Raw genomic sequence first — 27,273 nt, forward strand, 5'->3', positions numbered from 1 at the left:
ACGGTTTCTGAAGCTTGGAACACATCAAATATTCTCGATTTAGGGTCGATAGAAAGACTAAACGTAAGTTACATACGTCTATGCGAAGTATGAATTAAGTAAATTTATTTTGGGAATTTAAAACCGCTGAATTACTGCAAAAATACATTTGTATACTGTTGCGAATTTGGAAACATTTCTTTCGACTCTCCCACCGAGAACAACTTTTAAATTCGTTTATTTGGAGCAATGCCAGATTCAGTTAAAGCATCTTCTTGTGCCTCGAAGAAGGGTAAGAGCTCTGATGTTCACTCTAGTGCTAGTGCGCAAGTAAACCCCACTACTAAACCATCTTCTCGAAAAGCAAGTAAAATAAAATCTGATGAACCAACTCCAAGCCTTCCGATGGTTGTGCTTCTCCCAAACCCAGAAGTTCGGTCCGCACGAAGTGGTTCCACTAAGACTTCTCAACGTAAGGTGCAGGAATGCGAAGCCGAACACAATTGCCGGACATGCAGTTCTATGGATAATAGTAGGATGGTGCAATGCGATGCTTGCGATGATTGGCATCACTTCAGTTGTGTGGGCGTAACGAAACAGATCCAGTACGAAGACTAGCAGTGCGATAATTGTAAATCTATGCCTCAACAGCAGCAAAAGCAGAGCAGAAAAGTTCATACACAAAGTGCTAAGGATGGTTCAAATCTGTCAATCGCATCTAGAAAGTCCACACGAGCCCTGCTAAAGCAAAAGTTACAAAATCTAGCTGCCGAACAGTCGCTACTGGATGAAAAACAAAAGTTGATCGAAAAAAGGAATAGCATTCTAGAGGATTTAGCTAGATTGAGTGATACCGTATCAGAACCGAATTCCGAGCTACATGCTAATTCTAAAGTACAAGATTGGCTTAGCAACGCCGGACCTGTAAATGAAGCCAACCCCAACGAAAACAATGATCATGAAGTCGTTACGGAAGACTCTTCGGATGATGAAAGCAGCCTGCATAGATCTAATTATCCTGACAAGGAATGGTTAGTTCCCAATAAAAGTTCTACGCCCGGAAGAAATGGAATAAGTCAGCAGTGCGGTACGATTGCAACCAGCAGCCAATTTGCCTGCAGCCTGAGCCGTAATCAGCTAGCCGCTCGACAGGTCGTCGCGAGAGACCTTCCAATATTCAACGGCAATCCCGAGAATTGGCCGCTTTTCTTCTCAACCTACGAAAGCACAACGAGAATGTGTGGATATACGAGGGATGAAAATATGATGAGACTTCGTAACTGCCTTAGAGGTGATGCATTCTCAACGGTTCAGAGTCTTTTGCTACATCCGATGACGGTAGATAGAGCAATGAGTGTTCTAAAAATGCGATTCGGTCAACCGCAGTACGTTATCCACTCTCTTAAAGAGAAGGTTCTGGCCATGCCGTCAGTGAGAGCAGATTCAATAAACAGAATGATTGATTTCGCCCTGGCAGTGCAAAACCTCTCAGTGACAATTGATGCATGCGGCGGTAAAGAATATTCACGAGACGTATCATTACTACCAGAATTAGTGGGAAAGCTTCCCGCGACAATGAAGCTAGATTGGGCTAGATATTCTAGATCACTGCGAAAAATTAATTTACGATGCTTCAGCGACTGGATTTATACAATCGCGAAAGATGCTTGCACAGTAGCCGAACCACCAACACGCCAAGAAAGTGCATTGAACCCTAGGAGGCCGAAGGCTTTCGTGAACGCACACGCGGAGTCGGAAAGCATAAATGCTGAAGCTTCCCAAACATCAACAAGCAGTAGGCATAGTGACTTAAGGGATGCGGAAACAAAGTCATTCGTTAATACATGCATCGCTTGTGAAGGGGCATGTAAATTTCTTGAAAAATGCAAACATTTCCTCGAACTTTCGTACGACGCAAGGTGGAACATCGTACGAGAAGCTAAGGTGTGCCGAAAATGCTTGAAACATCATAAAGGAGCTTGTGAATCTAAGCTTTGTGGCGTACAAGGCTGCACATTCAAACATCATCCTTTACTTCATAAGTACCTGAGCACCGAGGTTGGCTCTAACATGCAACATGATGAGCAGCCGTGCAACACCCATCAAATCGAATCGAGCCCGGTATTGTTCCGATACGTGCCTGTGGTGGTATACGGGTCTGATACTTCTATTCACTGTTATGCATTTCTCGATGATGGATCTTCACTAACGCCTATGGATCAATCTCTTGCTGATGAATTGAATTTAATCGGCGAATCAGCTCCTTTACGACTAAAGTGGACAGGTGGCACGAAACGCTACGAGCATGAATCTCAGAAAATTGGATTTGAAATTTCGGGGAAAAAGGGAAACGATTTGCAATAAACGACGTGCGGACAGTGAAAGAGCTGCAACTTCCATATCAATCACTAAATGTGGAAGAGCTTCGACGTAAGAATCGATACTTAAACAATATTCCAGTAGATTCATATGAAAACGTACGTCCTCGTATATTGATTGGAGTGCAACATGCTAGTATTACACTTGTAAGAAAAAGCTGCGAAGGGAATGTTGGTCAACCCATAGCTATAAAGACTCATTTGGGTTGGACAATTTACGGCGGTTTGCCGAGCAACCAACCGATGAGCATGGTTCATTATACATGCCACGTATGTGCTTGTAGCTACCAGGATGAAAATTCCCTAGATCTCGCAGTAAAGGAATATTTCGCTATCGATAGTCTCGGTATCGCTAAACAAACAAACGAAATTAGGTCACGCGACGATGAACGTGCTCTCAAACTTCTCAGAGAAGTTATGCATTTTGATGGTGTACGATACGAAAGGGGGCTGATATGAAAACATGATCGGATTTTTCTGCCGGAGAGCAAACAAATGGCGCTAAAGCGATATTACAATCTGTTAAAACGCCTAGAAAAGGATCCAGACTGACAGCACGAGTGTTGGATGAGAAAATAACGGATTATATTGCTAAAGGTTATATACGAAGATTGACAATAGATGAACTTTCCACCAATCATGAACGTGTATGGTACTTACCCGTTTTCCCTGTTACAAACCCCAACAAACCAGGGAAAGTAAGACTGGTTTGGGATGCGGCTGCCGTCTCACGGGGTCTCACTGAACTCGGCACTACTCACGGGACCGGATCTTGTCACTTCATTGTCATCCGTTCTGTACAAATTTCGCGAGTGTCGCTTTGCTGTGTGCGGCGACATTCGCGAAATGTTCCATCAAATTCGAATCCGCAGTAAAGACCAACGCTGTCAAAGATTCCTTTGGCGGAATGAAGTAAATCGGACAGAACCAACTGTCTTCATAATGGAGGTAATGACATTCGGTGCCTGTTGTTCTCCAACCAGTGCACAATTCGTAAAAAACCTTAACGCTGAGCGATTTCGTACACAATTTCCTGCGGCTACCTGCGCTATCATAGACAACACCTACGTGGATGACATGCTTTACAGTTTGGAATCGGAAGAACAGGCAATCGAGCAGACAAAATGCATCCGATACATACATGAGCAGGGCGGCTTCGAGATACGTAACTGGATGTCAAACTCTCCAAAAATTCTTTCGGCTCTCTCGTCCAATCCCTCCGGAGAAAAAAGTCTTGATTTCTCATCTACTTTAGCCACCGAAAAGGTACTCGGCATGTGGTGGTGCACCAAAACCGACTGTTTTACGTATAAAATAAACTGGACAAGAGTTGGTAAAGATTTACTCGAAGCTAAACGCCGTCCCACCAAGCGTGAAGTTTTGCGCACTCTCATGACAATATATGACCCATTAGGGCTTATCTCACATTATTTAATGCACTTGAAGGTGCTGCTCCAGGAAATATGGAGATCGAAGGTAAATTGGGATGACATGATAGATGATTTGTCGTTTGAGAAGTGGAGAACGTGGTTGAAGCTACTGTATAAGATTGAAAACCTCAAGATACCACACTGTTACAGGCAGCAGACAAATAAGGGAAAGCGGACAGAGATACAACTACACACTTTCGTGGACGCCAGTGAAAATGGCATGGCAGCCACCGTATATCTTCGTTACGTCGAAGGGGAAACGATAGAATGTGCACTCGTTAGCGCAAAAACACGTCATCAGAGCTGCATGCAGCCCTGATCGGAGCCAGGCTCGCTAAAAATGTTTGCCAAGGATTGTCCTTCAAAATTCATCGTCATGTTTTCTGGTCCGATTCGAAAAACACTATTTCATGGTTAAACGCGGATCATCGTAGATACAATCCATACGTGGCTGCTCGGGTAGGTGAAATCCTAGAACTGTCCAACGTATCAGACTGGAGATGGGTTCCGACTAAATGGAATGTGGCCGATGATGGTACTAAATGGTCCCGAGAACCGTCACTAAGAAGCGAGGACAGGTGGTATAGGGGGCCTGAGTTTCTGTGGGACAATGAGGCTGGTTGGCCGGAAATTACCCAAATACAGCGCTCAACAGAGGAAATGCGTGCAAATGTAACCACTCATTTTGAAACCAATGTACGCATATTATCAGCGTCAAACTATTCGAGTTGGGAAAGGCTGATCAGGGTAACGGCATACGTTCGTAGATTTACATCGAACGCGCGTAACAATAAACGGACGCCTGCATCCAGATATCTTACTCGTAAAGCAATTGGAAGCGCAGAGGCGTTTCATTTTCGAACGGCACAACTTGAATGTTACGGTGACGAAATAGCACGCTGGAAGGTGAAAAGGGACCACGTGAATCACAAGTTCCAAAACGGAGTATTTTATATAAACTTAATCCATTCGTCGACGAAAATAATATATTGAGGATGCATGGCAGAGCGGCATCCTGCCAATTTTTAGAGGCTGAAGCACAGTATCCCATAATTCTACCACGTGACCACCCAGTAACCAATCTTGTTATCGATAGCTATCACAGAAAATTTCACCATCAGAATCATGAGACGGTTATCAACGAACTACGTCAAAGGTTTTCTATTAGCCGTGTTCGCCGGGCCTACGCCAAGGTTAGGTCAAATTGTCAGCAATGCAAAATACAGAGTGCACGTCCACGCGCGCCGGCAATGGCAGATCTACCATTATGCAGAGTAGCAGCGTACACGCGCCCGTTTACTCATACAGGCGTCGACTATTTCGGTCCTATAGAGGTTTGCTTAGGAAGACGAGTCGAGAAAAGGTGGGGGGTTTTACTAACATGCCTTACTATTCGCGCAGTACATATCGAACTTGCTAGCTCATTGAACACGAGCTCATGTATAATAGCTCTACGCAACTTTATGTCCCGACGTGGAACACTAGCAATATTCTTCAGTGATAGAGGCACAAATTTCATCAGCGCAGAGAAAGAACTAAGACAGGCGTTAAAACAGTTAGACCAGGAGAAGATGGCCGCGGAATTCACGACATCCACTACTGCCTGGCGTTTCAACCCTCCGGCCTCGCCACATATGGGAGGCAGTTGGGAACGTCTTATCCAGTCCGTGAAACGGAACCTTGTTCGGTTGAAGTTATCAATGCGCCCTAACGACGAGGAGTTGAGAAATGCTTTGATTGAAATTGAGGAAATCTTCAACGCACGGCCACTCACTCACGTTCCTGTGGATGATGAATCAGCTCCAGCCCTCACTCCAAATCACTGGCTGTTAGGTAGCTCCGGCGGCTTAAAACCACTGACCACACTGGATAACAGTTCTATAGCACTCAAGCGTGGATGGCATGTATCGCAGATGTTGGCGAACCAATTCTGGAAAAGATGGCTTCGGGACTATTTACCAGAAATTACTAAACGTACGAAATGGTATGAAAATGACATAGTGCTGATCGCGGACCCAGAACATCCCAGAAGCTGTTGGCCAAAGGGTCGTGTCATCGGAACCACAAATCGCGATGGTCAGGTGAGGACGGTTACCATTCAGACTGAGAAGGGAGTATACGAGCGGCCCGCGGTGAAGGTTGCAGTGCTTGATGTACGGCGTAAAGAGGAGTTAGTCGACATGCAGTCCGAGTCGCCAAACTAGGGGGGAGTGTCACCGACCCCTCGGTGCCGAACGCCTTCCAAAGCCGTAGCTCCGACAGCAACTCCTACAAGAGGCTGGCAGTGATACTGACAGCAAATTAGATAGTGGAGGCAGTAAGTGATAACCTCCGATAAGTTAGAATCGCGCGCACGTTATATAATACACAGAATATAATACAATTACTTAATACCATTTAATATATTGCATATTGTTGCTTAGAGCTCAGGTATACATCTATATTTCTAACGAATTGAATTTAATAACCTTATCTACTTATCTAATAGTACCAACAAAGTACGGATAAATTATTAACGCTAATAGTACGGTAAAGGTGCATTGTTATATCGCTATACTTAGCTACATTGTTATATTACAATAGTTGTGAAGGGTGTTTGAAGGTGAGAAATTAACAATTATTATTATTAGTTTCTAATTGCGCTATATTATTAGAACTACGGTTTCTGAAGCTTGGAACACATCAAATATTCTCGATTTAGGGTCGATAGAAAGACTAAACGTAAGTTACATACGTCTATGCGAAATATGAATTAAGTAAATTTATTTTAGGAATTTAAAACCGCTGAATTACTGCGAAAATACATTTGTATACTGTTGCGAATTTGGAAACATTTCTTTCGACTCTCCCACCGAGAACAGTACCACTTGTTACATGGCCAAATTTCACGTGGTACATAATCTATGTGTTCCTGGAATCATAGGGGCTGAATTTTTGAAACAACATACCCTTTTCATTAGCGAAAATTTTTCATATATAGCCTTACGAAAACCAAACGGAAATGGGGGACATATTACGGGAAATAGCTGTAAGGAAAACCCACTGGGGGATAGAACAAGGTCACTCAATGCCTTGAGTCAAAGAGTTAGCAATAACAACCAGGATACAGTAACACAAACCGCTGCGACTAAGGTAAGAAAACAGGTATTGTACGCCGAAAAAGCGTGTCAAACCGACGCACCAGAGCATAAAGTAGGATTTAAGGCCGCATCGTGTGAGAAGGAATGCCAAACGGACGCACTAAAGAATGGTGTCATTCGCGAGGAGCAACCAACATACAATATTGATAGATATTTAGCAAAAAACTGTGGAGCGTGTGCGACAACTGGTGACCCACACAATATGCTCCCACAAAGTGGCGCCAATATAACAGATGTTAGGAAATCAAGACAAGGATCAAGAAATATCTCAGAGGACGAATCATCAGATGTCGGAATTACAGGCGGTTGGAATATAGGATATAACGCTGAAGATATGAATATAGAGGAAGAAGTGTATCCCGAAGACTTGGATTCTCACCAAGATAATAGGAGAAAATAGGAATTACGGAAAACTATGCGGAAACAATCGCATACAAAGATTGTTTGAAATCCTTAATCTAACGCATTTAGAAGAAGGAAAGTTTAATGTAATGGAAACAATAATGAGAAGATACAAGGATGTATTCTTTATGAAAGGAGATCAATTGACAACCACAGACGCAGCAATACATGAAATTGAAACAACAACTAACATACCCATTAACAAAAGACAGTATAGATTCCCAGAAGCCACGAAAGAGCATATAAACGAGGAAATTGGAGAAATGCTGAGGCAAGGAATCATCAAACCCAGCAAAAGATCTTGGAATGCCCCAGTCCTATGTATACCAAAAAAGGATTTAGACGAAAACGGTAAACAAAAACTTCGGATCGTGGTAGATTAAAATCTACCACGGGGCCCTAAACTTAATAACCAAGCCTTTCGTTTTTCCAATCCCGCTTATCGACGAAATTCTAGATAACCTAGGAGATAGCGTGTACTTCTGAGCATTAGATCTGAAATCAGGGTTTTTCCAAGTCCCAATTCACCCAAAAGATGGGGCCAAAACTGCCTTCTCGACACCTATGGGGTTAAGGAACAGTCCGTCGACGTTCCAGAAACTTATGAACACAGTGTTATATGAACTAGGGGATATCAAAGCCACTGTATATCTGGATGACATCATCATTTTCGGAAAAACTATTAAAGAACATAATGAATATTTATGCAAAGTGTTAGAGGCCATGCGGCGTCATAATCTAAAATTGGAGCCCGCAAATTGCCAAATTTTGAAAACAGAAATAAAATATTTAGGACACATTATCGACAACAAAGGTGTTCGACCTACAGACGATAATATAAAATCGATCAGAAAAATGGCGGTACCAAAGACAGTTAGGGAAGTTCGGTCATTCTTAGGAACCTTAAATTTTTATGGAAAATTTATCCCAAAAATAGCCGAAACTAGAAAACCATTAAACGAGTTGCTAAAGAAAAATACTAAATTCGTATGGATCACAGACTGTGAAATTGCATTCGAAAAATTGAAAAACTTTTTAACGTCAGAATCATTATTAGTAAGACCAAATTATAAGGACACATTTGTCATGACAACAGATGCAAGCGAGCATGCCATCGGGGCTGTACTTTCAAACGAGAAATCGACGGATAAACCAATAGCCTACGCTAGCAGAGGGTTAATAGGAGCAGAACGGAGATATCATATAATCGAAAAGGAGTTGTTAGCAATAGTCTGGGCAGTAAATCGTTTTAGACACTACATCTAAGGGCAAAGGTTTATCGTATACACGGACCACCGGCCGCTAGTATCCCTTTGGCACCTAAAAGAGACTTCATCAACACTTACTCGACTGCGGTTGAAATTACAAGGCCTGGAGTGCGATATCCGATACAAACAAGGCCGGGACAACATCGTAGCAGACTTTCTGTCACGGCTACCGCAGGATACGGGGTCAACAAATGTGGCTATCGTTACACGACAGCAAAAACGGCGAGAACAATAGAAGAATGATCAAAAACACCAAAATCAAGCATCCGAGAACACAGGGGGAGTCAGTACACGTTGTATAAAGCAGGCATCTAGTTGGGATCCACGCATGGATGAACTCGAGAATATCGATTTTAGCACAGACGCAACGCACGCAAACAACAAGGGGTTAGAATTTACAGACTTCAAAGAAGCCTTGAGCACATAGACCAGAAACTAGTAACATTCTCAAAGGAGAAAATCAAGGAAGACGATACGGAAGCTAATCTGCTTATCTTGAATAGTCGGTCAGCTTATAAAGAAATAAGCGAATTTGCAGACCTACCACATGGTCTAAAGGATTATACGAAGGGGAAGGTATTTTCCATCCCAGAACGAAAATTATGGGGTTTTATTCTGAACGGCGCGAGTCGGTCATTAACTAGTTCACAGGTCTTATTGGAAGGCATAGAGGAAGCATTTCGTAACAGCCCAGAATACGTAAGGAAAGCAAGAACCATACAAATAATTACCTTTAGGGACTTACAGACTCCTTCAAACATAGACATTTTGAGTTTCGTCGCAGGAAAGTTGGATAAATTGTTTACTCTATATGCACCGGAACATAAGCGAATGTGGATACCATTTGAAAAACCTGATTTAATCCACCTAGTGGTGAAAGGAACCTTTGTTATATGGTCTTACTTGCTATTTGAGATAGAAATCGACACGTTTGGTTTACATGAAATTTTTGGAAATTGAATAAGTTTACAAAATTTGAACCAAATAGAAGCACTTATAAATTTTGATAGTTCCTTTTCTCATGAAATTACTGTGTAAGTTGCTAATGAGGGTAAGTGCAAGTAAAAGTAAGTTGTAAGATGAAATATTATTCTTTAACATATACATTGCGTAATAAAGGTCTAGTTTACAGGTTTTTGAACTATGCATAATTTCCTGTATTGCCATTCTATTTGATTCACAACAATAAAGTTTTCTCGAATAAATTTCATCAATTTTTATTTACCTGCGGTTACTCACGCTGTTGTATTTTGTACACCATATGTAGGTTTTTGAATGCCATATTGTTATATAGTTACAAATCGTATATTACGTATATACTAACGTATATTCTTCAATAAATTTGTTATGAACAAAATGTCAGAATTTTTCAATGCATTATTACTTTAAATTGTTAGGAAAATAGATTAGCATAAACCGACATCACAGAAACGAAGCAAGTAGCATGTGAGGTGTACCGCAATTGGCCCCAACTGGAATTTTCTTTCGTTTCTTCATATGGAAAAATGGTGTCTGTGTGCAGCAAAACTAGCAGCAAATGTAAAATGTTTAAAATGTATCCGTCTGTTGGTAGTCGAGTAATTCGGGGTCAAAATCAGGGTATTTTTTATAATCAAAGTTCTACAGTTCGTAAACAAGGAAACATAGAGGTATACTATGTTCAGCAAAGTTGTGTATTTTTATTATTTATACAACTTTGCAATACATGAAAAAGTCATACAACAATTACAAAAAGAGCTAAAATAGAAAAACTGATTTTTCAAATTCATATACAATAAATAAGATCTCTTCGTTGAAGAGATAGAAGGTTACTGTCTTCAGCAAAATTTCTTGTAATAATATGCTCTAAAACTTTGCAGAACACATCAATGTGTTATATTGAAATTGAAGGAAAATATTTTTTTTAATTCACTTTTAGGGGGATTAATCAAAATTCAAATTCTACCAGACGATAGAGCTTTCAATTGGAAGAAACTTTTCCAAAGGTTCGATAAACTTAAAACCAAGTTTTCCTAGTCAAAACTCTAGTGCGCACGTTTTCTTTGGTTTTGGGCTATTGTGCGCGCGAGTAACTGTGTTATAAAAGTTGGCGCGAGTGTTCGAGGGTTAATATCTTTTGACCAGTAAAACCAATTCTTATGAAATTTTGCATATATATTCGTAGTGTGAAAACCTCTCGTTTGATATTAAAATAATTGAAATTAGGTTATTTTTCTTGGTTAAAATTATTATAAATTATTGTTAATTTTGGTGTGGTGTATTGAATTACTCATAACTTTCAAATTAAACGTCCAATCAAAAAACCATTCAATAGTGATCTATCCGGCTATATTACCTGCCAAATGAAACTAATAGCACGTAAATCGGTTTGGCCATCTCTTAGAAACAGGCGATCATTTGAACCTTGTCAAAACTGGTTTTTTAAGCATAACTTTTAAACCACTTGTTTGTTTTCAATAAAAATTGGTGTGAAGTTTAGCAATAGTAAGAGCTTTCATTTGGTATTAAGATCGATGAAATCGGTTATGGTTCCGAAGAAAATCGTATCACGTAATTTTCACATTTTTGCTTATAACTTTCAAACTAAAAGTCAGACCACGAAACCATTTAATAATGATATACTAGGTAAAAATACCTTTCAAATAAAAGTTATAGCAGACGAATCGGTTCAGCCATCTCCGAGAAATAGGCGATTGAAAATTGAAGCGCACACACGTACACACACACACACACACACACACACACACACACACACACACACACACACACACACACACACACACACACACACACACACACACACACACACACACACACACACACACACACACACACACACACACACACACACACACACACACACACACACACACACACACACACACACACACACACACACACACACACACACACACACACACACACACACACACACACACACACACACACACACACACACACACACACACACACACACACACACACACACACACACACACACACACACACACACACACACACACACACACACACACACACACACACACACACACACACACACACACACACACACACACACACACACACACACACACACACACACACACACACACACACACACACACACACACACACACACACACACACACACACACACACACACACACACACATTGCTCATTCGTCGAACCTGATCGATTGGTATATGTGACACGGCCCTCCGGGCCTCAGATCGACTTCGTGTTTGTCGACCAATTCCTAAACCTTTGTTATATTGTATAACAAAGGTAAAAAGAGAAACAGTATTGTCTGAGTTCCATAACTCTCCGTTAGGCGGACATGTCGGAATCAAACGCATGTTGAAACGGCTTAACCCTATGTTTAACTGGGAAAATATGCGAAGAGACGTCGAGAACTATGTCAAACAATGCGAGTCTTGTCAGAAGAATAAGATATGGCCAGCAAATAGAGCGCCAATGAAAATTACGACAACGTCATAAGAACCCTTTGAGAAAATATTTATGGATATAGTAGTACTTCCGGAGTCAAATAACGGGAACAAGTATGGTCTAGTAATACAAGATGATCTCACAAGATATTTGACAGTAGCAGCAATGGAAAATCAAGAAAGTTACACAGTAGCGAAATGCTTCGTAGAAAATTTCATTTGCAAATTCGGAACACCCTTAGACTTGGTTACAGATCAAGGAGCAAATTTTGTTAGCAACCTAATGAAAAATGTTTGTAAAATTTTGAAAATTAAGAAAATTACAACGTCAGCATATCATCCGCAAGCAAACCTTGTGGAAAGATCAAATAGAGAATTAAAAACATATTTGCGGCAATTTGTAGGAAACGACCCAAAATCATGGGACAGTTTACTTCCATATTTCACATTCGAATATAATACAACGAACAATGCATCTACCGGGTTTTCACCTTTCGAATTACTTTATGGGAAAAGAGCTAGAATTCCAAATTCCGTATATAGAATAAGGGACATGGAATACAACTACGGCGATTACGTCAATGAAATGAAAGTAACGTTCAAAAGATTATATGACACGGCGCGGGAAAACCTTCTAATTTCAAAGAAAAAGCGAAAGGAAATTTACGACAAAAAAGCTAACGAGTGGCAACCAATGTGGGGAGATCTAGTACTAGTAAAAGCTGTCCCAATTGGTACAGGACAAAAATTACAAAGCAACTTTGGAGAGGTCCAAATGAAGTCGTAGAGCTACCAAGCGATATGACCACAATTATTAAAAACGGGAATAAGTTCATCATCACAACCGACTACGACGGTATCATGACTAAAAAAAAAATTGCCAGAAAATAATTCAAATGGAATAAACGCAGTATTTCGTTTATTGCAGAATAATAATCATGGTGCAAGCCGGTGGAATAGGCGCCACGGAGGTTATTCTGGAACACCTAGGGGACACTTTAGTAACCCAGGGTAACTATGAATTTAATGTAATATTAAACACGACGCAAATCAATAACGACTTGAGCGAGTTGCGTATAACCATCTTAAAGCTAGAAAAACATTATTAGAAAATTTAATTTACGCACCGTATAAATACCCATGGTGGTTTTCATCAGGGACAGTAACATTAGCGGTCATTTTACTGGGGGTTTTAGCTTGCCAATTAAGAGGAAAAATAACTTTTCGTGAAAAAAAATACATCAAAGACAATGAAATAGCGACTAGGAAAAATAGGTCGAACATAAAAATCGAAATAGTGAGACAAGGCGACACGGAAAAGGGGCCATTTGAAAAGAATATAAATAGGAAAAGGGAAGACTATACAGAATCGGAAGGAATATATTTAGAACCGATAGCACATATCATAAACGAACGTCAAAGTAGAAGATTAAGCCGACAAGGTGTAACCCCTTAATCGTAGGTCACAATGCACGAGAGCTAAATTTTTCATTTAAATTCCTATATTTTGTATTATAAACTAAATCTAATTCATCTAATTGATTAATCCAATATGTTTTCTAATTTAAATAATTAAAATCTAATTAAAATAAATATTTTGCTTTAAAACTAAAATTCTACTCTAATTACCTTTCTTGAGTTAAATATACCTAATTTAAATTTAAATTCAAATAAAATCCCAATCCCGCTCCTAATACCCCTCCATATCAACTCCGACAAAAACCGTATACATTGACGCAACTGCCCGCCTGTCAGTGGACCAACGTTGACAGCTACGCGAGATGTCAGCATGACTTGCAAAATTGGGCGGAGTTGGATAAATACGCCGTCTGCCTTGCGGACGGCCTTCTTTCTGGTAACAACCATAGACCGAACCAAGTCGCGTCATTTTATATAAGTATAAATTCTCGCCAGGTGACGACAAAAATTAAAAAGTGAGCCAAGTGTGTGAGTGACCGCATCTAGTGCCTTCCCGTTCCCGTTGGCCCGTGCAAATCACCCGGCTACGATCGCGGACGCGGATTCTTCTGTGTTCCGTATTTCACTGGCAGACTGCGGGACCCCTCGAGATTCGAACCAACCAGCGACCTGTGAACGAGGCCTTCAACGGTATCACCGGCGGCTAAAGGCGGCCAGCGAAGTTGGATTCCCGCCGCCCACCAGATTGATTGAGACGGCTGTTGTCGACTCAACCCGGCCACGAGGTGGCAGCACAGCTAAAATTCACCACCCTGAGCAGACTTCGGAGGAGCTACGACACAGCTACGTTGAGGTATACAACCATCCAAAAACCCTTTCCCATCCTGACGCCAAACGATATTTGAATAAATTCGTTGTATCTAGTGAATTACACTATCTTTTAATCATATTTAATCATAGAGCCCTGCTATATTCTTTTCCACGTACTCGCTTGTTCTCCGCATTGACTTATGTCCGCCCTGAGAAGTTCAGACTGAACAAAAGAAAAGTTACAAAGGGAACCTTAGGGGTACCCCGGACCAAAGGGAAACAGAATTCGGTGAAAATAGAATAAACAATATTAAGAATAGCGACATAAAGAAAGAAAAGAACTCTACAGACGGGAGAGAAAGGAACTTCAAGTACGAACCAACCGTATATTAAATAGGAGCTAAATCAAGGAGCAGGGTGGACACGAGCGAAGAGGAGTCGAAACCGGATAGACAGGAACGAACATATAATAATGGCTTAACCTTCACGAGAAGGGGGATTTCAAACCTTTCAATTCTTTTACTAACAATTTATATTTTCCAGGAAATCCTCAGAGTAGGGAAGCGGACGCGCGAACCTCGGATCGGAAGGGGGAGAGAGAGATGCAATTATGCAAACGGAGAAGAGTAAGTAAGTCTTTCCGGTTAAGGCTAGAAAAGGAAGGTAGAGTATATTTTGGCATAAGGAGAAAAATAAATTAGTTAGAGTTAAATAGAACTAAAGCTAATTTGTTTTAAGGTTATAAAGTTATAAAGTTTTAAAATAAGAGAATTTGTTTTTCTCCGAATCCTTATATTTTGCAAGTATTGTTTGGTTGAATTGGGGTTATGGATAGAGCAATAGTGAGTTAAAGAATAATCTTATAAGCTAAATTTGTTTCTCTTTTAGTTTTTAATTTAATTTTTTTTTGGTAGATTCGAAAAAAAAATTAGAAAGTTACAATAATAATTTAACAGTTAAAAGTTAAAACATAATTTGAAAGTTGAAGAAATAATTAAAGAATGGAGAGTAATAAGTATGACTCCTAGAAGAATTAAAGGAGGGAGAATAACAGGAATGACTCCCGATAGAAAATCGAAATCCACGGAAAGTGAGCGATATTACGGTTAGTGAAATAAGAAAGAAGTTCAATAGGAACAGTAGTAAAATGTAAAAGTTCATTCGATGAACAAATTGAATGTAATAAAGAACATAAGTAAATCAAATCAAAGGCGTGAAGATTAAGAAAAAAAAAGTCGCCATAAAGTATTAATGAAAATAACAAAGAAATTAAATTAAGTGCGTAAATCCGTTATTAATGTTTTACATGTAAACCAATCTCAGAGAAAGAGGACAATAAAATTCGGTGCAATCAGAGCATCTCAGCAAATTAAAAAAATTTAACTCTTTTCGGATTGGTATAATTTTTTTTCCTTTCCCAAAAAAAAAGTGTAGATATAAGAAGTGAAGAATTATTAAATTATGAAGATCATTGAGACCAGCAGCCGGAAGACGACCCGAGACGAGTGAAGACATCCTACAGTACCCGAGACGAGTGAAGACATCCTACAGTACGAATATCGGTGAGCTCAAGCTTGGAGAGCTCTCACAGGCACGAGAGGAGAAAGGACTGTGGGGAACAACGAGTGTAGACGGTCAAGGAGTACGTAACAATACACCAGAAACTAGCGAGATAGACATCCCAGGCGAATTCCAGTACAAGAGGTTTCCAAATTCAGTGTGAAGGCAACGCACTACAATAAACAATTACTAGGGGCGATGAAGATATCGCAAAGGCACCAACCCGGCAAATAGTACAAAAAAAAGTAAAACGCAATTCAGAGGGCATCTACTTCCCAAGTCGTGTGAACAAGGCAATATTCACACCCTATACATATACACTATAACTATACAGTGTGCATTAGAAAAACTTAAAGGTGGTCAAGCATAAACTTGGCACGATTAATACACCATGAAACAATATTTCGTCCAGCAAATAGACGAAAAGCTAACACAATTTAATATCGATAAGCATCCCGATATACGAAGTACGCAGAGTGAAAGACATCACTCAGCCAACATCTTGGATAAATATCCGAATAGAATCAGGCAACCTGAGAAGCGAAGGTGACTAACAGAAGAAATGGAACCACAACAACCACTTACGATCTCCATCGACTGACTCTGCACTCAATGTTTCCCCGTTCTTCCCCACTCACGCCATAAAGCACATTTTACCGAACCAATTAAGAATAATTGAAGACACCAGCACCACCGCGGAGACGAGCTCCAGAATAGTGATTAAGGCAAATTATATTACATAGTTGAAATACATAACACATAACAAATCAAAGTGAAGAATTTACAGTTGAAGGAAAATAGGATAACACAACGCTAGGGGGTAGAGCAATAATATTTATTTATCTGCCAGTAATCCACAATAGGGAAGTTTTTAACACCGAAGAAGAAAGAGAGAGAGAGAGAGAGAGAGAGAGAGAGAGAGAGAGAGAGAATTAAAATTTTCCAGCTAACGTACCCTCGCAAAATCTGTTCCCAAATTCTGCGACCTCATTCGGAAGGGGGATCTGCAGCGTCAGTGCCCAGGAGCGTGCCCGTACGGGTAACATTGACAAACGGTAGCATTGACGGTTAACATTGACCGAAGCTTCCGCGACAGCGAAAGTTTTACCTTTCGGTGCGGTTTTGTAAAGTTTATTTCTCTGACCGTTTCAGGGGCAAGCGCAAACGTTTGCACATGGAACATAACAAACATTGCACGTCGAACGTGCGATGTGAGTTAGCTTAGTACATGTGTGAGAGGTTTCGCGCGCCACCTGAAACTCTCATAGAACTAAAGTAAAGATCCGCTCTACTCTCTCTTTGTTTTTCTCAGCAGCTGTTCTAGTACCTCTAACTACGAACAATTAAAAGCTGTTATAAATACCAGCGGCGGCGCCGCGAGGAAGGGAGTTGTTCGTTCGTTCCGTTTTACGGACAGTTTTTAGTAGTAAAATTGTAAGTTTAGAGAGAATTCCGGGTCAATAAAGTTTAAGCTACAAGTGTGCCCATTGTATTCAAGGTGAATTATCTTGCACCAAAGATAGTACGCAACTAGATGCGAATTGTCGATATTTCTTTGAAAACAATGTGAAACATATAATTTTCAAAAGGGTCGCAAATGCCAGTCCGGACGTTTCCGGATGAGCTCTACGTACCGATTTGTTCAGAATACCACAAAGATTCATTCCTCCATAGAATATATGACCGGATTCTGCAAGATTTGATAACTTTTTTACCATTGAAAAAGCACAAAATTGCAAAAAATAGTTGTTTGACAAAACTGTTTAAAACAAGTCATATTTTCAAAATTTTAAACTTTTTTCCTACAAACCAGTTAGAATTATTTATGATGAACCTATGTTTTGATAAATAGCCTTTGTTAATCTTTTTGTTTACTTCTGATGGAATTCGTTTCCTGATGCTTGATGATTTAAAAAAAAATTTCAAATATTGTCAATGTTTGTACACCTGCCAAAACTTATAGGTATGTTTCTACGTATTTTGACTAAGAGTACTTTGTGAAGCATCTATTTAAGCATACAAAAAAATGTATATTATGTTGAAAGACCGAAAAAATGTTTTTCTTATTTTGGCCAGTTTTTTGCCCATCTCTTATTCTAACACTGAACACATTTCTAGACATCGTAAAATCAAACACATTACACATTATCATTAAAAGACCGTAAACAAAAACTAAAACAATTATTATAGCCGTAGTTAGTTCTGTGAAACGGAATTACAAATAATGGTGGATTACGAAGCCGCCGAGGAGGTTCCATCGCATCTGACCCAAGAGCTCGGAGCATTCAACGTTTCCTGTTATGAGATCAAAGACAAACAGCCGCTGCTGTTTGACTCGCCTGGCTGAGAGTATCTCCAGGTTAATCAACTGACAACGTTCTGGATAACTTGGAAGATTGACTGGGTCATTCCAAGGCAGCTGACGCAAGGCGAATCGCAAAAATTTCTTCTGGATGCGCTCAATCGCAAAGGATTGCGTTATTTGGGAAGGCGCCCAAACAGGGGATGCATGCTCCAAAATGCTTCGGATAAGCGAGTAATACAGTGTCTTGAGGCAATAAACGTCCGTGAATTCAGAAGCATGTCGCCGCACAAAACCAAGCACTTTGTTAGCTTTAGCAGTAATTAGGCTTATGTGCTCGTTAAACCTCAGCTTCGAGTCGATTGTTACTCCTAGATCGCGGATAGAGTTGACACATTCCAGACAATCCGATCCCATTTTATACTGATGCAGAGAAACAGTATTGCAGCGACTGTAGGAAATTACTTTGCATTTTTTGCTATTAAACGCATGCCGTTGTCATCACACCAAATAAGCAGTTGGTTGATATCTGCTTGTAATGCGACGTAGTCGACAGGAGTGGCTATCACACGAAAATTTTTAGGTCATCGGCAAAAGAAAGTTTTGATGATGAAAGTAGTTCCAGCAAGTCGTTCATAGATAATAAAGATGAGAGGGCGAAGCACACTGCCTTGTGGTACCCCAGAATATTTTGGAGAATATTTTGTGGTATGCAGAATATTTTAGAGTGCACAGAATTCAGTTTAACGAAGGCTCTGCGGTCAGACAAGTATGAGCCTAGCCATTCAGTGAACCATGATGGAAATCCCATGTGGTTCAATTTGTCAATAACGAGATTATGTGGGACAGTATCAAAGGCTTTGGCAAAATCAAAATAAATCGCGTCCACTTGTCGCTTAAGTTCGATCTCATGTGATATCGCTGTTACATAGCACATTAGATTCGATGTTATAGAGCGATGTTTCATAAAGCCGTGCTGACTGTTCCAGATGATCGGTATCACTGCTCTGTACAAAGTTCTGTGAATCAGTTTTTCGAATGCTTTACTAAGGCAGCAAAGGATGGATATACCCTGATAGTTGGCAACCGAATTATGACATCCCGATTTGTGAATTGGAACTATGGATGCCATTTTTCATGGGTCTGGGAATTTCCTTTCCAGGATCGAGCGGTTAAAAATGGCGGCATTCGGTAACGCAAGCGAAACGGCACAGTTTTTTAGAAAAATTGGAGGCAGGTTGTCTATTCCGGGTCCTTTCCTTGAGTCGAGATCTTCCAGGGTATTCTGAACTTCGTCTGCAGAAAACTGTATAAGCGGCAGATTGATATTTAGGAACGGTATGTGAGCGAAGCAGTCTTGTCGCTGGACGGGTGATGATTTGCTGTATACACTCTCAAAAAATGAGGCAAACAGATTGGCTGCTTCTGAGATGGAGTGAGAAGTTGTTTTGCCGAGACTGACGAACGAAGGAACATTATTACCGGCTTTCCGTTTCTTAATAAAATCTCAGAAACGCGAAGGATCCTGTCAGCTGACTGAATCCTTTGCAGGTAGTTTTCGTGCGTGTCAGAAAGAACGGCTTTGTACTCTGCCTCACGTTCACGAAGCTTAATTCTATCAAATTCGTTTTTAATTTGAAAGTATTGGTTACGCATTTTACGAAGGTTGTTACGCAGGTTTCGAAGTTCAGGATTCCACCACGGCTGCTTGAAATTAGAGGTTAATCTTTGTCTTTTTTTGGTACGTGTCGAGCTACAACGTCTAAAAGCAAATCATAAAAGTCTAAAAGCATCTGGTCAACTGAACCAATAGCAGAAAGATGATTACTCCAATCCACGTCTGTAAAAATTGAGTTCAGTATGTCGTAGTCACATGCAGAGTAGTCGAATTTGATTTGTTCACTTCGGTCGTCCGAAATCGGTGCGTCCACCTCGTCGAGTAGTAAAATAAATGGTGCGTGGTGACAATCGACAGGCAACAACGGAGAAGATGGCGCGATTATGTTAAAGCATTCCGGGAGATTGGTAAATACAAGATCTAAGAGCCTGCCATTCACGTTGACAAAATGATTAATTTGTCTCAAGCCCTTGCCAAATATTGGGTCTGTGAAGTATTGCTCAATTTCTACTGAGATGTGCGAAGGGATATCACCTTTATTCTTGTTTTCGTACGAAACCCGTTTCGTACGAAAGTATTGCAGATCCGTATTTTTGTTTTCGTACGAACCTGCTTTTGCCATTCGAACTTTCGAACATCCATACTTACGAACGAACGTACCATTCCCGTTTTCGTTCGTACGGCGATTTTCATTCGAATGTTAAACGTCAGTCAAAAGTTGCGAATCGCCTGTCGAATGATTTGTTTGTGCAAAAAAACAGTTGCAGGTTTTTTGGATTTTTGATCTTAACCGGTCATGTAAGTATGAAATGATGAAATAGAAATTCCACCATATTCACCAGAGGATATTTTTGATTCCCTAGGTGAAGCAAAACGGCGAGGAAATTTTTTGAAATTGAATGTAAGTAGAAATGTCGCGTACGGCTTATGGTAACCGGTCAGCTGGTGAAATGTAAAATCATTTTACTGATAAGTTTTCGGTTGTAGGAAACTATTTGATTTTGAATAATAGTGGAATGTTATCGCAGCAGCAACATCAGTGCCTTGAACCATTCAATCTACGAGGAAGTTAGCTCAGCCGAAGCCGCCATCATCGGGGAGTTTAGCAGCGGTGCTGAAACGATGTTTGGTGGAGTGTAGGAACGTAAGGTGCCACTAGATGTCTTAGAGGCTGTGCTATTTGAGAAGATGCTGCGATGGCTTCGAGACAATTTGCTTACCGGTGATCCAAGTCTCTTACTCCAGGGATACACCGTGCGGCCCAGTATATTGATGATGATCAATGACACCGACTGGAATCTTATGAGTGAAACTAAATTATTCTACAACCGAGAGATCTATCCTATTTTTCTACTCTCCGTGGAGAATGAACGCAGTCCGCTGGCTAAGATCTGTGATAAACTATTGCTTTCGATTAAACTGCATGTTATTGCGAGACTTGCGGCTTGGTAGATGAAAGGCAATCAACGAGTTGACCTAAAAAGTACACCAATGTATCGCGAAACAGAGATACAAACTAAAAAAATATAAAATATATACTAAAATATATTTTTTATTTGAAGTCGCAAAACAGTACACTCTCCAGTTTGCAAATTTAATGCGATATGTATTCATAACTCAGCCGCGGTGATACTCAACGATGTTTGGCGGAACGAAGGAACACGAAGTATTACTAGATGTGCCTAAAATTTGCTGCATGAGGAGATACTCCGATGGCTTCGAGGCGATCTGCTGACAACCAGTAACCCAAATCTCTTCCTCTATCAGAATACTGTGCGACGTTCCTTTCTCTGGAGCCTCTTCCTACCACATGTTTGGTTTTGGACGCATTTATTTGTAAACCCATCCTTCGTTTTTAGTCTGACGTAGATTGCCTCTGCCGTCCCAAGGATTCTAGTAATGATGTGGTCGTCTGCGAAAGCTAAGAGTTGGCTTCTCTTGCTGAAGATCATACCTCTCGTATTAATGCCCCCTCGCCGGATCACACCTTCAATAGCGATATTGAATAAAATAATGCGCGATTCGAAAGGACTTGAGAGTGTCCCCGAAAAGCGCACGTAACACATCCCTCGCTCCAGGGTAGTTTTAACTAGTCGCGTCAGTTTGTCCGGAAAACCATACTCGTGCATTATCTGCCAAAGCTGTTCGCGTTCAACATTGTATGCTGTTCTGAAATCCACGAAAATATGCGTGGGAACGTACTCTCGATATTTCTGGAGGATTTGTCGGTGAGTAAAAAGTCAGCCTGATACTGCCCTACGAATTCTCTTGCTATTGGGGATAGACAACGCATCAATATCTGAGTGAGAGCACCTTGTAGGCGGCGTTGACCAGCGTAATGCCGCGGTAGTTACAGCAATCTAGCCGGTCGCCCTTTTTATAGATGGGACAGGCTACACCTTCCATCCACTTCTCCGGTAGTTTCTCCGCCTCCCGAATCCTCGAAATTATTCAATAAAGTGCCGTTACTAGCGCTTCTTGGCCATTTTTGTAGAGTTCTGCCGGGAGTCGGTCCTTTCCGGTGGCTAAATTATTCTTCAGCTGACCGATTTCGCGCCCGATCTCTTCAAGATCGGAAGCCGGCACACTGCTGTCGCTTGTAGGCACTCCTAGGTTAACTTCCATTGCGTCTTTTTCTGCTATATCGCTCATCGAAGAACTGCTTCCACCTGCCGACCACCTCGCGCTCATTTGTGATTAGATCCCCTGCCTTGTCCCTGCACATTTCAGGTTTAGGTGTGTAGCCCTTACGAGTTTGGTTCACCTTTTCGTAAAACTTGCGCTCTCTGTCCTCCTTCATCCAGTACGCGAGTGAAGTTTTTGGCAACTCGCGGGTTGTTCAACTGCCGAATGTTTAACCGAGCAGGGCGGCTTTGTCGCGAGGTATAAACCGTCGACAGTTTTGAGCGCACATGTACTGCTACTGCTATGTACTGCGTACGTTGGTGATGTTCTAGAAAATCCGCCCTCGATGAGAATATGATCGATTTGGTTCGAGGTTCGCTGGTCAGGTGATGTCCAGGTGCCTTTGTATGGAAAGAAAGTGCTTCTAATCACCAAGCCTCGTGAAGCTGCAAAGTTGATGCATTGCTGACCGTTATCGTTCATGAAGGTGTAGAGATGGTCGGGTATGACATTTTGAATACCCGAACCCGACCCGTACCCGACTAAGAAAAAAAATTTAAAACCCGTACCCGATCCGAACCCGCCGGTTTCAGGGTACAGACCCGGGTACCCGACAATCTTTAGTGTTAAGTGTGGTCAATAGAGATACGCGATTCGATACGTATCCAGTTTCAAAAACCAAAATTAAGAACCCGTACCCGACCCGCACCCGGCGGGTACGGGTACGGGTTTCGGGTAAAATTTCCGCTATCCGACCATCTCTAGTTGGTGTGCAAGCTATGGGGCCCGAGCACCGGTCTATGCGTTACTTCCCTGCCAACTTGGGCGTTAAATATCTCCGATGACGATCTTGATGTCCCGTGAGAGCAGCTGTCGTACGTTGCCTCAGGCTGCGCATAGAAACCTTTCTTTCTCGTCATTGGGTCTACCTATCGCTTTCCAGTCTGCATTTTGCCCATCACTACGAAGCTCGTTTCCAGCTCGTTGATCGCTCCACCGTTCTGGTAAAATTGGGCTTTGCCACCACGGATCCTTCACATCTACTCGCGCATTGTCCATGTTTCATGCCCGTAGAGAACAATCGGTCTAATAAGCGTCTTGTAAAGGGTGCCATTTGTACGGGGACTTGCGCAATTGCTTGTGAAGCCCATAGTAAGCACGATTGCCGCTGATAATACACCTCCGAATCTCACGGCTGGTACGTGTGGACGTGGACGTGTTCGGCCCACCGTAACTTACCGCCAAATGTACTTTCGCCTAATGTACAACATGGCATAAAATAAAAGAGAACACACCATAATAGATCACATTAATGGTCACGGCGGTAAGTCACCAACTCGGAAAAAATAGAACTTGGGTACACTTGGTGAAAATCGTTCCTCTTGTTTCCGTGCCCGCTCATCGGGTCACTCCCTCAGAAACGATGTTGAACAGCATGCAAGATAAGCCGTCACCTTGTCCCGAGATGCGCACGAAACACATCACTCGATCCAATATAGCTCTGATCAGTCACGTAAGTTTCAAAAAACCGTGTTCGTATATTTTCGGCCATATCTGGTCTGGATCTACCCGTATCGTATACTGCTTTGAAATCAATAGAGGTGTGATGCGTTTGCACGTTGTACTCCTGACATGCTAAATCTGTCAGTTGGTAAAAAGATGGTCATTAGCTAGTTGCGCGAGATTCCATGAACGTAACAGGATCTGGGAGAGTACCTTGTAGACGGCGTTTAGATTACTCTTTTTGTAGTTAAGACAAACCATATCTTCCATCCATTCCTTCGGTAGCTTTTCCATCTCCCAAATCTTGGATGGAAATAACGCAGTGCAGAGCCAGCGTTTCTCGACAATTTTTATATAGCTCTTCCGGTTAACGGTCCTTACCAGTGAGCAGTGACTTTGTCGGACTTCAGCATCCCGATTTCTCGTTTGATTTCTTAGAGAGAGATCAGGTGTTAGGACATTACTATCTTCCATGGCCATTTCGTTCCAGCTCCTTCCACAACTTCACCATTCAGGTTTTCATCGAAGAACTTATATTAGACCAGAATTTGCGTTTACAATGAAACTTGAAATTAAACTTGTGCTTGAACATAAAAATAACATCCAAATCGTACTTGAAAATTGACTTAAATTAGACTCGAAATAAAAGTTCAAATTTGAGCTGAGGGAGAATCTATTGTAGCGCAAATAATATTTTAATCGCTTATTATTCAATTTTGGCTTTAGTTTTCATAAGGTCGCATAATCAACTCTTTTGTATGGATTATGCGACCGTTTGAAAACTAAAGCCAGAATTGACAATTCCGGACTTTCCGGTTGCATATTGAGAAAGTATTTTGTTATACATTAAATTTGTTATAGAAGGTGAGGCACGTGCGCCAGCTTGGGCACGTCAGTGATCACTATCTAACAAAGTCACAAATTTTATATATGATTTATTTTCCCGGACTTGATTTTTTTGTTAATCTTTCTATTATCGGAGAATCTGGAAGAATGAAAATTGTAGCGTTTTCTTAAGGAGAGATAAATTACTTACGCTACCCTCCCAGCACATTGCTAACGTCTAAATGGGCACTAAGTTCGAATTTTGTAGCCAAATGACAGAATAAATTCCATTGCTAACAACAAAACTTGAAAATACGGACACCTTTTGTGTAAAAATTGCCAGCCGGTAGTCACTACCGAGTCCATCTCGTAAGGATATTTGGCCAGCATGTTCAATCCGAACGAGAACAAAATCATCGGGAGCGAAAAGGTTTGTTCGGAGGCATACAACATCGTCTCAAAGGCCAAAGCAAACAAGACTACCGTAATTTTTGAAAACGACAAATACTGATCATTAGTGTTAGAATGCACCATAGCGTTTGTGAAAAGGCTTTGAAAATACAAATACGGTCAAAAGTTTATTCACAGGTTTTGGTTTTCAGAATCGTCGGTATTCAGGTATTCATTGTTGTAGCGCAGAAATAATCCTGACCATATGCAGAAATCTATGCATTAGTTTTTAGCATTTTACATCTTTTAGATTTTAACCTTTAAAGAACACCATGATGATTAGGTTGATACAATACGGTTGTGGTGGAGGTTACGATTTAGCTGAATTCCGGGAAATCCAGAGCCAGGGAACGGCGCCAGCATTGTAGTCAAAAGATGATTTTATTCTGATCTCACTAGCTTCACTCACTAGTGCCATCTGATCTCGTTTTTTATCCAGTTTATAAATCTGACGTATTCGCTTTCGCACTGTTGGAAAGCGAAGCAAACTCTTGCCAGTCGAACGCTCGCCGCTGCTCATCGCCAGCATGTGAAACATTCGAAACATTTGAACAATCTCTGAATCACCTTGGAACAGTGGTTTTCTGGTAGCCATTTCAGCAAATATGCAACTTATGCAACTACCATCCAGCGAACTGGCGTTGTGAACCGAGTAGGACCTCCACTGCTGTGGTGGGTAAGAATTTCAAGCGTATAGTTGCAAACCGGAATGTTGAATGATCGACCCGAACCAAAATCAGATTAATCAGACCGTTTTGTTGATCAGATTTTGTGGTTTCAAATCCACATGCATGACACGTCGTTTGTGACGGTTCGGCCGTGATTTGATACAAGGAACTTTTAACCAGCGAAATTTCACTACAAAGACAAAAGTCGTTATTTAGTTAATACAGTAACATGAACTAACTCTGGTATTTACCGAATGGCAGTTAATGGTATTCCTTCTTCCTTCGATTTTAAATGAATCTTTTTCATGGCAGGTTTATTACGGCCCTTGTGTACCGTACGTTCCTTCATTGATTTTTTCTTTTTTTCTGAAAAATGTTCATCGTTGTGGCGATGTCCTGCAGTAAAACAGTAGTTAGATCGTTGTTAGCTTCATATACCAAAATGCATTCGTATGCAAAAAATACTTACAGTGACTATCCTCCAGGTCACCACTAAGCTCGTTTTCTTGGCAAATAAGTTGGATAATTTGTCTAAAAAGTGTTCGTATTTCTGCACTTTAAGTCGGTAATGATGAGAACTTTCGTAAGATGCGAATGTCTTGGCCAGTACCTGATTTAATTTCCCGCTGAAGTTTTTCCAAACTGGTTTCGCGGTGTTCGATATGCTACGGATTTCATCATTTGACTACCTACGATCGAAATGAGTGCTCTCCACTCACGGTAGTGTATCACTTAAGTGCCGTACATTGCGTGCCCGGATATCGAGGATCTTGCCCTTTATCCGTCTGTGGACTTGCCAGTTTATCTGAAGATTTATTGCCAAACGTATACACTGTTATAGTAGTTGCACACTTTGTTTAGATTTAAAAATATTTGTACCTAACACTAACTTTCATGAAACAGCTGAGTAAGCACCAAAAAATTCAACTCCGTCAAGCAACAGATGTCATTCGAGTGACAACCGTTGCCAAGTCAACACGTACTGTGCGATCGCTCGTAAATAATTTCGATTTTGATTTCTTTTTGCTCGCGTTAATTCGGTTAAATTGTGTACTTAGTGCATAGTGTCATCCGCTTCGACAAGACACAAGTGTGTCTCGATAAAGCGAGTACTATTGTTAATTTCCGATCCTTCGTGCTGCTAGCCGTATGTGAACTCCAGCACATCAAAGCAAGCGGCATTGTTCTTTTCTACCGATACCGGTAACCATTGTGCCCCGAACACGTGCTCCAGCAGAAGCATTGATTACATCAGTCGGTGCTGTGTATTGTTCGTGCGGCGCTTAGATTGGAAGATATCAATTCACCTACCAGCCGGTTTGGATTGCGCTCGGTGAAGTATTGTGATCTTCGTATTTATTTATTATTATTTACTTATTTATTATTATTATTATTATTATTATTATTATTATTATTATTATTATTATTATTATTATTATTATTTTTATT

The 27,273-nt window shown here is 40.9% G+C and overlaps 1 protein-coding gene and 1 pseudogene across 1 annotated transcript; one reads left to right on the forward strand and one right to left on the reverse strand.

Annotated features, from left to right (window-relative positions):
- Positions 1-618: 618 nt before the first annotated feature.
- LOC128745902 (uncharacterized) lies at positions 619-2,343 on the forward strand. The gene has a single exon (XM_053842969.1). The coding sequence runs from the start codon at positions 619-621 to the stop codon at positions 2,341-2,343; it is 1,725 nt and encodes a 574-aa protein (XP_053698944.1).
- A 19,027-nt stretch (positions 2,344-21,370) lies between these two features.
- Positions 21,371-27,067, reverse strand: LOC128745904 (cyclin-dependent kinase 1-like; annotated as a pseudogene).
- Between the last annotated feature and the right edge of the window lie 206 nt (positions 27,068-27,273).

This window comes from Sabethes cyaneus, chromosome 1 (assembly GCF_943734655.1).
Source record: "Sabethes cyaneus chromosome 1, idSabCyanKW18_F2, whole genome shotgun sequence".
Taxonomy (NCBI): Eukaryota; Metazoa; Arthropoda; class Insecta; order Diptera; family Culicidae; genus Sabethes; species Sabethes cyaneus.